At 37.5% G+C, this 9,042-nt stretch overlaps 1 protein-coding gene across 1 annotated transcript; it reads left to right on the top strand.

Moving 5' to 3' along the window:
• The first annotated feature begins 783 nt into the window (after nt 1–783).
• On the top strand, nt 784–8,151 carry CCR9 (C-C motif chemokine receptor 9). The gene is made up of 3 exons (XM_019553344.1): nt 784–907; nt 3,511–3,571; nt 5,439–8,151. The coding sequence occupies exons 2-3, from the start codon at nt 3,554–3,556 to the stop codon at nt 6,567–6,569; spliced, it is 1,149 nt and encodes a 382-aa protein (XP_019408889.1). The 5' UTR covers nt 784–907; nt 3,511–3,553; the 3' UTR covers nt 6,570–8,151.
• The last annotated feature ends 891 nt before the right edge of the window (nt 8,152–9,042 follow it).

Below are 9,042 nucleotides of genomic sequence, written 5' to 3'. Positions count from 1 at the left end.
GGTAAGGCTATTTAGGGAAGGAAGAAGCCTCACTGGCAACCCACTGCAGGGTGGGGACCCCACGCCCAAGAGGGCACAGCACTTTTCAGGGCTGTGGGCAGCCCAGGCGCCAGGGAGGCGCAGTGCGAGACACACCAGAGAGGGCACAGCATATTTGGGTGCACCGAACCCAGCACCAGAGAGGGCGCAGAATTTGGGGGTGAGCTGACCCCAGTGCCAGAAAGGGCACAGTATTCAGGGGTGAGTGGACCCCAGTGCCACAGAGGGGCAGGAGCCTGAGTGAGGGTTTTTTTTGAGAGCTAGAGCCTGGGAGTCAAACCCTGATTAGTGGGGGGGGGGAGGGGGGTTGACTGACAGGCCTAGCTAGAGAGAAAAAAAGCGGTAGGTCCAGGCCTAGACCCCAACATAAAGAGTAATTTATAAATACCATCTGCGAGGCTTGGGCTGTGGTGTAGGAGAGGAATGGAGCCACAGATAGTGCCCTCTGGCATCAGGGCAGGAATGGGCAGCCTCCCGCTTAATTACATAATTAACTAATTACTAACAAGGCATGGCAGGAGAGAAGGTGGGTGGTTGGTCCATAACAGGTGGGTGGGGTCACCAGCAGATAGACCCCAAAGAGGCCCCCCACTACACTCCCATACTCTCCCCCCCACCAAAAAAAAAAAAAATCAACTGGGTAGAATGTAGAAAACATCAAGATGACACCACTTGGGTGGGGTTTACTTTCTTTAGTGCTAATACAAACCACAGTTAGCACAGAATGTGAGCAGTTCTCCAGGTTGAATACCACACAGAAAGCCAAGTTCTTACTAGGACTTGGTTAGACCCTCAGAGAGACAAGCTCAGCTGGTGCTCCACACTACAGCAACTGACTGACAAACTCAGTCAGGAGCTACCACCACTGGTAAGTGCCCACCGTTCTCTTACTCTCTCTCTGCTGTGTGTTCACAGATCTTGCTGCCTGATTTTTCTGCAGGTTGCTGTGGCATTGGAAATAAATCTGTGAACAAACCACCTTTCTCAGTAAGCAGTAACTCAGTGTTTAACTTGTTCAACTCCTTATAAGTATCTTTTACTATTTTCTTTGAACAAAAATATTTGCTGTAAATAAATAATTGTTCATGACCTCAGCAAAGAGTTCCTGTGATCCAACAGGTTTTATAGTAGCATTTTGCAAAAAGGTACCAAAACCACCGGAGACAATCACAAGTGACCCTAAACTTCTGCACATGATTTTAATGGAATGATAAATTTTGTTAGTCACTTATCATGGAGAACTACTAATTTGCAACAGCACGAGTGAAATTAAAACCTGTGGTAAGAAAGTAACTTTGTCAGTTGCAAGTTGCTTTGGAGAATCCCAGTTAGATCTTTGCACAAACAAAACGCAGTAGGTGGGGATCCTGGCACTTAATTTTGTCTCAGCTAATGACAAAGGGTAATTGAAAAGGATAAATGGCATTTTCAGTTAGTTGACTGGCACTTTGCAAATGACTATTTCTGTCTTTCAAATTGTATCTCTTCAGAAAAACAAAGTTTACTTTTTTTTTTAAAAAGGATGACACTAAAAACATGGATAATTACAAAAATTAGGAGCCCTGATTCCAAAAAACTATCTAAAAACCCTTCCTTTCATAATATCCCAAGCTGAAAGGTGTATGGAAAAATCAAACTGAAAGATAAAATGGGCAAAAAAAATCCTTAAAATAGTTTATATTAAAATATAGATAGAAACTTGTGTTGTAGTTATAGCCTAAGTAATGCCATGGCTGGTGTTTCCAATTCTCAGACTAAAGATTATATACATATTGTATTTTGTATAATTATATAGAATATTCTATCTAAAAGATGTGTTGCAATGATAATTATAATATGTAATAATAAGGAAGTATTGAATTCAAATAAATTTTATATATTTCTCTGCCTGGAACTCCAGATAACTGCATAATAGTGCATGTTTCTGTAGCAGGGTTTAAAAATTAATAGAGTGTATATATATATATTTGGGTCTTAAAAAAGCAAAACCAAACAAAATTATTTATATAAATAATATTTGATTTTATAACACACACATATATATACATATATATGTGTGTGTGTGTGTATGTGTGTGTGTGTGTATATATATTACACGTGCGCACACACACACACACATTATATATATATTTAAAACCCAAATTTATCCAAGCTATTGTCTTTTTTTTGTAAATGATATGCATATGCACTGGAAAGGACTCTGTCTTGCAAACTTTGCTTCTAAGTAATCCATATTCTTAAGTTGCTCCCTGATGAGTACAAGCATGAGGATGAGTCTTCAAGTTAGTATGTTTAGAAAAAAATCATTTTGGATGGGGAAGCCAAGTGTAGCCAACCAAATGTCTGATTTTTTTGTTTTTAGACTCCTATTTTTTATTTTAAAAAAGGATTTAACATGTTCACTTCTGAACTGAATAAACGCAAATATAACAGATTTCAGATCACTAGGTCATTTCTACACAAGCATAACTGCAGCTTAAAAATACACTGCTTAAAGTAAAACTGCCTTGTCCATGAAAATACTAGCATAGAAATAATGCTAATACGGTGTACATTAGCAAATTGCAGTGGATTGTTGCTCTTCACAACTAATATCAGGAGAGCAATTAGTAATCAGCACATATTAAAAATATGTGGCTTTCACTATTTTTATAGGAAAATGGTACATAAATGTTGATCACTTCCTCTTGAAAAAATGCTTTTTACTATTTACCACTGTGATTACAGATTTTACCATTTCACTTGTTTCTCTTTGAAAAAAGGTCATACCATAAACACTTCATTGCATAGACAGAGGACTCTTTAAAACTTCAATCACAGCAGCAAACAAATTTCTGCTTTATCTGCTCATGGGTTTTCATGGTTGCAAACTATTACTGTTAAACCTAAGTATACATGAGACCTTATAAGACAAAAAGACATTGCATAGAAGCAACGCATACAATCAGATATTAAGTAGTGCAGAATATACAATCATTTTTAAACTACAGGCTGTCAGGGAAAACCACCTGCCTTCACTGTTAGTCACTAAACACTCTTAAGAGAATTCTTTTCACTTCTACAAGCTCTATGAAAACCACAGTAGTTTCAGTTGACTTCTTTTTAATTAAATGTACAAGTGAGGGACTGTACATTTGATTAAAATTGAAATGTAACTAACTAAGCCGTAAAAGGAGAATGCATTCTCATAAGTGAACATTAATATATTTAGGGGGTATTTTTTTTCTTTTTAAGAGCTTTTCACTTACAAAATGAAAATGTCAAACTCAAGACTGCAGATTCAAATCCTGTTTGGTTTAGTAGCTCAGGTAACCACGGTGACTCTGAAAGTACTTCAGTAATAAGAATCTGACCCACCTACTCATTTAGGGAGCTTTGTGACAATACTGAATTATTTTTTTTGTACTTGTCTTGGTCCTACCTGACATCTTGAATTTTATAATTTCTTTATCCTCCTTACTTCCTCTTCAGTTCAAAGTGATTTCTTCAAGACTGAATAAAGATCCAGTTGAAGATGACATTTACTAGCTTAGTGAGTACATTTCTATTTCTATCATATAATATCACCCCACCCCATTTTCCCTCCACTGTCTCAAATGTCTTGACCTAAGCTGTAACACAATCTATTGAGCTGATTAAGGAACTGGTCCACACTAGCAGTAAAAGTCCATTAAAACATGTTTCCCTCAACCGCACCAGCCATGGTCATACAAACTGGTAATATCGTTTAGCCAACAGAGGCTATACATTAATCTGGCAACTGAGTAAAGAAGATGCCTATATGCTGCACTTCTGTAGAATCACCTAACTGAAGGTTAGTCTGTGCCAAGCTCCAGCCAGGAAGCAGAGGGGAGAGGCCAGCCCTGCTGTGGAGCTGAGAGCCCTGCCCAGCCCAGAGAGCATGATAGGATGCTGAGCGAGTCTGATTTAACTTAAACCAGGAAGGGGTCTGGGACAGACATTGCATAAAACAGTTCGAGGCAAATCGGTTAAGTGTGATACTACTTTCAAACAGGTTTATCCCAAACTGGTTTCAGCCATTTTCAAACTGGTTTATGTGCACAGAACATCTGTTCTGTTACAGGTTTAAACCAGTTTCTGATCACTTACACCGGTTTGTGTGTAATATCTGTCCCTAGCCCAGATCAACTAACCAAATAATGAACAAATTAACTAACCAAATGGTTAGAAGATGTTACTGTCTGATCAGCAATTTTATGAGCCCTTGTTGTAATACAAAACTATTTTTTATTATCCCTTTCTGAAGGTCTCAGAAAAGATGATAGGGAAAATCTCATTTGGCACCATGGCTAACACTGTGGTTTTTAGCTTTATGATGCAACTGATCTACCCACTGATGAGTAGACAGGTACAATAGCACATCACTTGTTTTTGGTTTTTTTAACTGCACAGTAGGATCTGGCACCATCTCACATGTTAAAAACAAGCATTCTAAGTTGAAGAAAAACACATATCTTGTGGGTAAAAAGTAGCTGTCTACTTTTGGCGTCCCATGATCAATTTGGAAACTATGACAGCACAGTGGAAAGTACCTTCACTGCCAAATGTTGGATACAGCTTCCATTGACTTTTATAGAAAGGTTCTCACTGATTTTCACAGAACCTGCCATAGCTGACAGTCTCCCAACTGGAATTAGGCAGCTAAATCTTCCGTAAGCCAAATTCCCTTCTAGTATAAAGAAAAACAACTGTTGAAACTGATGGGGCTATACCAGTTTATACTAGCAGCCATTTCAGCTGTACTGCTTTTTCAAGAGAAAGACCAAAATTGAGCTTTTGGGTTTACGGGGAGATTCCTACTGGAGAAAAGTTGAGACTTTGGGTGTAGGCACATTTCAAGATGCTTGGATATTATTTTTTAGGTGGCCCTTGCTCTTCACTACTTAGACCAGTGTTTCTCAACCTTTTTAGACTTAAGGCTTCCCTTGGGAAATGCCAGCTCTTAGCTTTCACTTGTTTTTTGACTACAGAAAAATGATAGAGCAATTCTTCTGTTACTTGAAAAAACTAGAACAGGCCAGAATATTTAATATTAATTTATATTTTAATACTATGAATTTCTGTTTGAAATCTCTGGATCTCTCTTGTAAATCACATTTGCACACCTAACAGTCCTAACATTGCATGGCACCTTACAGCTCCCTTGAATGGATCTTGTGGCACTGCAGGTGCTGTGACACCCTGACAGAATTACTTATCTAGACTAAGAAGTATCATGGATTATTGGGTATTACTTTAATCTATGGCCAAAGCAGGGTATTTGGTTTCCTATTTCTGGTTATGGAAATTTTCCTAGATGATTGGTATAAAAAAATCAGTTTCACTGTTCCTTATTAACTATTCCTTCAGCACAAAGCTAATCTGCTGTTCCATTGCAGGCCACACAAAATGACACAGCTAGTCTGCATTATTATATGAATTCTGCTTCTATGATGCCTCCAGACAACAACATCTTCAATGACACAGACACCTATTGTGAAAAGAGTAATATCATGGAATTTGCTAAGACTTTCTTGCCAACATTTTTCTGCCTTGTGTTCTCTTTGGGCACATTAGGAAATGCCTTAGTTATCCTTGTCTACTGCAAACACAGGTTCAGGAAGAGCATGACTGACAGATACCTATTGCACTTGGCCATTGCTGATCTACTTCTCCTCTCAACGCTCCCTTTCTGGGCAAAAGCAGCTTTAGATGGCTGGATCTTTAAGAATGTTATGTGTAAAATTGTCAATAGTATGTATAAGATCAACTTTTACAGCTGCATGCTGTTTCTGATGTGCATTAGTATTGACCGGTACATTACAATTGTACAGGCAATGAAAGCAAAGAACTCTAGACGAAAGAGGCTCTTTCGCAGCAAACTTATTTGCTTTGCTGTCTGGCTGACTGCGATAGGTTTGTGCATCCCCGAAATAGTATACAGTAAAGTTAAGCAAGTCAGTGATACAACTACATGCAAAATGATGTACCCCACCACTCTTCGCACATCCATCAAAGTTATTCTCCTGTCTTTGAAAATCACAATAGGGTTCTTACTTCCCTTTCTTGTCATGGTTGTTTGTTATGCTCTTATAATCCGTACCCTTCGTCAAACCAAAAAATCCCAAAAACGCAAATCACTGAAAATCATTGTCATCATCATCACAGTTTTCCTCCTCTCTCAGTTTCCCTACAATATTGTTTTGATGGTCAAAACCATTCATACATATTCCATGGTCAGATATGACTGCAGAACTGCTGATGCCATGGACATTGGATTCCAGATAACTCAGATCATCGCTTTCTTTCACACCTGCCTCAACCCTGCCCTTTATGTGTTTGTTGGGCAGAGATTCCGTAATGCTCTCATTAAAATTCTGAAGAATGCAGCTCACTGTAGCAGTAAGAGCAAGGAGCAGTTTGCCTCCCCATGGGATAGCCAAGAACGGAGCTCAGTGTGGTCATCTACAATGGTTGGGGGATTAAAAATCAGAGGTACTTTTACAGACAGCACTCAGCTGGAGCTCTAATTTGCATCTGCCTGTCTCCTATAGGAAGCAGAGAGACTCTAGCCATCATGAAAGATATCAAATTTGGCCTTTTTACATAATTCTTGCACTATGAGAGAAAAAGACCTTTTCAACAGATTGAATTAGCAATCTCAGCCAGAGTTTGATCCTGCAAATGCTGAGCATTCTTAACTCTCAGAGAAGTCTGTGAGACTTGAGGGTGTCCAGCATTTCTCCTACAAGAGCTCAGCATGCTGATGGATCAAGCTGTGGGCTTTTGGCTGAAGGGAAGCGAAACCACTGATGGACAGGGAAGTAGTGATGATGCCGACTGTAAGAAGAACTGATAAATGAGAGAGGAGATAAAAGTATCTTTGTTACCGTTGTAAATAACCAACCCATCTGTCCTAATAAGCACGCTCAACAAGCAAGTGACTTGAGATGATCTGCTCATCTCCAACAAGAGGCATAGAAGAAATGCGATGGCTACCTCATGCTATGACAATTCAGGTCCATGTTGACTAAGCAAAAAAGAATCTGGGCCTGCATCTCTCATTTGCCTCCATGAGTTACAGGGATTCATAGTCCACTTTACATTCAGTGGTGTAGCTTTACCCCAGTATGAAGGAGAACAGAATCTGGCTATCAGCATGTGTTTTTCTTCAGTCTTTCTGCTTTGTAAGTAATTTTAGTATACGCAGATAAATATCTGTACTAGTTACAAAAGGCATTATATTATCAGAATATTATCTTTCCCTGTTAGATTTTGCATTTTCAAGGTAATCTTTGTAAAAATAAGCTATTTTTTATTCTTAATTTAGTTATTTGATTTTGAAGTGAAATTATAGGCACAGCTCATATTGTACAACAAATCATATTTTGTTATTAGAAGCTTGCCTGGTATATTAGTAAACCTTACAAGTTAGAGTAATCTTTTTGAGAGATACTTTGTAATTTTCTGTCAATGTGGGATTTGCTTTTCAAACTGAACAGCCCTAGTAATGCTGGAATGGTGGACAAACTGATGCCTGAATGAATCAGTGGTAATAAGGATAATTACTGAGCATAAATGGTTAAAAAATTATATCCAACCTGGACTTTATATAGCAAACAGTGGAAATGGGTGGAACCTGTGAGAGAGACTTTTCTCTTGAGATCACTTGGGATCACATAAGTCTATAATAATACCCTGCACTTACACAGCTGCTTCTATCCTAGTATGTCAAAGCACTTTAGAAGCATTAAAAAATATTTTCCAAAGACACCAGTTATGCAAGGTGTCTGTAACAGAGTGAGGAATAAAAGCTACAGCTCCTGTCTCTCAGTTCTGCACCTTAGTAGCAGGATTATCATCCCTACCTTTGAGTTACAAGCAGAAGTGGTGCCCAGCTTGTTCTTTATCAGTTTGGACTGATTTAAATCAGAAATGTAAACTGACAATTTTGATTGTGATTCAAATCAGCAAAAAATGAACTTAAGTTGTCAAATTTAGTCTTGTACTTTTATTTCCTTAAATAGTACTCATTAGCTGGCAAATATTAAAAGAGGTTAATAAATATAGTTTTTTCTAAAGTTACCACTGCTAAGCATGAGGATACACTAAATCTATGCATATTTTATATAGTTATTTTGCTTAACATACCTTTAGGTTTTTAAAATTGTACATTTTTTCATAGTGTTAGAAAATGATCAAAGTCTTTCCTTCTTTCTTATTAAATGGGTTTATTTTATTCATGATTCCATCAAGCTCTGTTTGGATCAAAATTGGAATTCAGTAAAACATTATTGTAATTAAAGAATTTAACTTATTGTTTCTGGTCTCCATCTCTTTCAAAATTGTAGAACTAGTAGAGCTTATCTGCTTACACTCAGCCCTCACCTGTATATTAGAAGCAGGAAATAAGATTTCTTGCTTTTCCAGCTCCCAAACTGTTTTTAATTTGAAATTAATTGAATACATTTAAATGTGAAAAATGGTTCCCTCAGCACCTATGAAAAAGCTTTTACTGTGAAGCCAGTTTAGCATTTTAACATACACTGGTTCCATGTGCTTAGCCAGAGATGTCCACTACTTCAGTGGTCTGACTTTCTTTAAAACTTCAGCCATAAACAAATGCTGCTTATTATTATTACTTCTAAAATTAAAATTATTTGTATAATGAGGTTAGGCCTTACCTTAAGTTTGCTATAATTTTAAATTAATTCAATTCATAATAGGGGTTAAAATTAAATATAAATTTAAATAAAAATCTGATATATAAGCATCACTTTTTATTTAAAAACAAAAATCATTATTTTTTCTAACCGGCACTCTGCTTTCTATTATGCACAATAACATATTCTGTAAAAATATATCAACCTGTGGTTATTTTTATTAAGCAGCCAAGATAGAACGGTTATCCAGGACACAATTAAGAACAATATTTCCAGACAGCTTCAATTCTGAGTGAAATTTTCCCACAAACCCCCTATTCCCATACCAAAGCCGGATTTG

The sequence above is a fragment of the Crocodylus porosus genome, unplaced genomic scaffold (genome assembly GCF_001723895.1).
Source record: "Crocodylus porosus isolate Cpor-Errol unplaced genomic scaffold, CroPor_comp1, whole genome shotgun sequence".
In the NCBI taxonomy this organism is placed as follows: domain Eukaryota; kingdom Metazoa; phylum Chordata; order Crocodylia; family Crocodylidae; genus Crocodylus; species Crocodylus porosus.
This window is presented reverse-complemented; position numbering and strand designations above follow the sequence as displayed.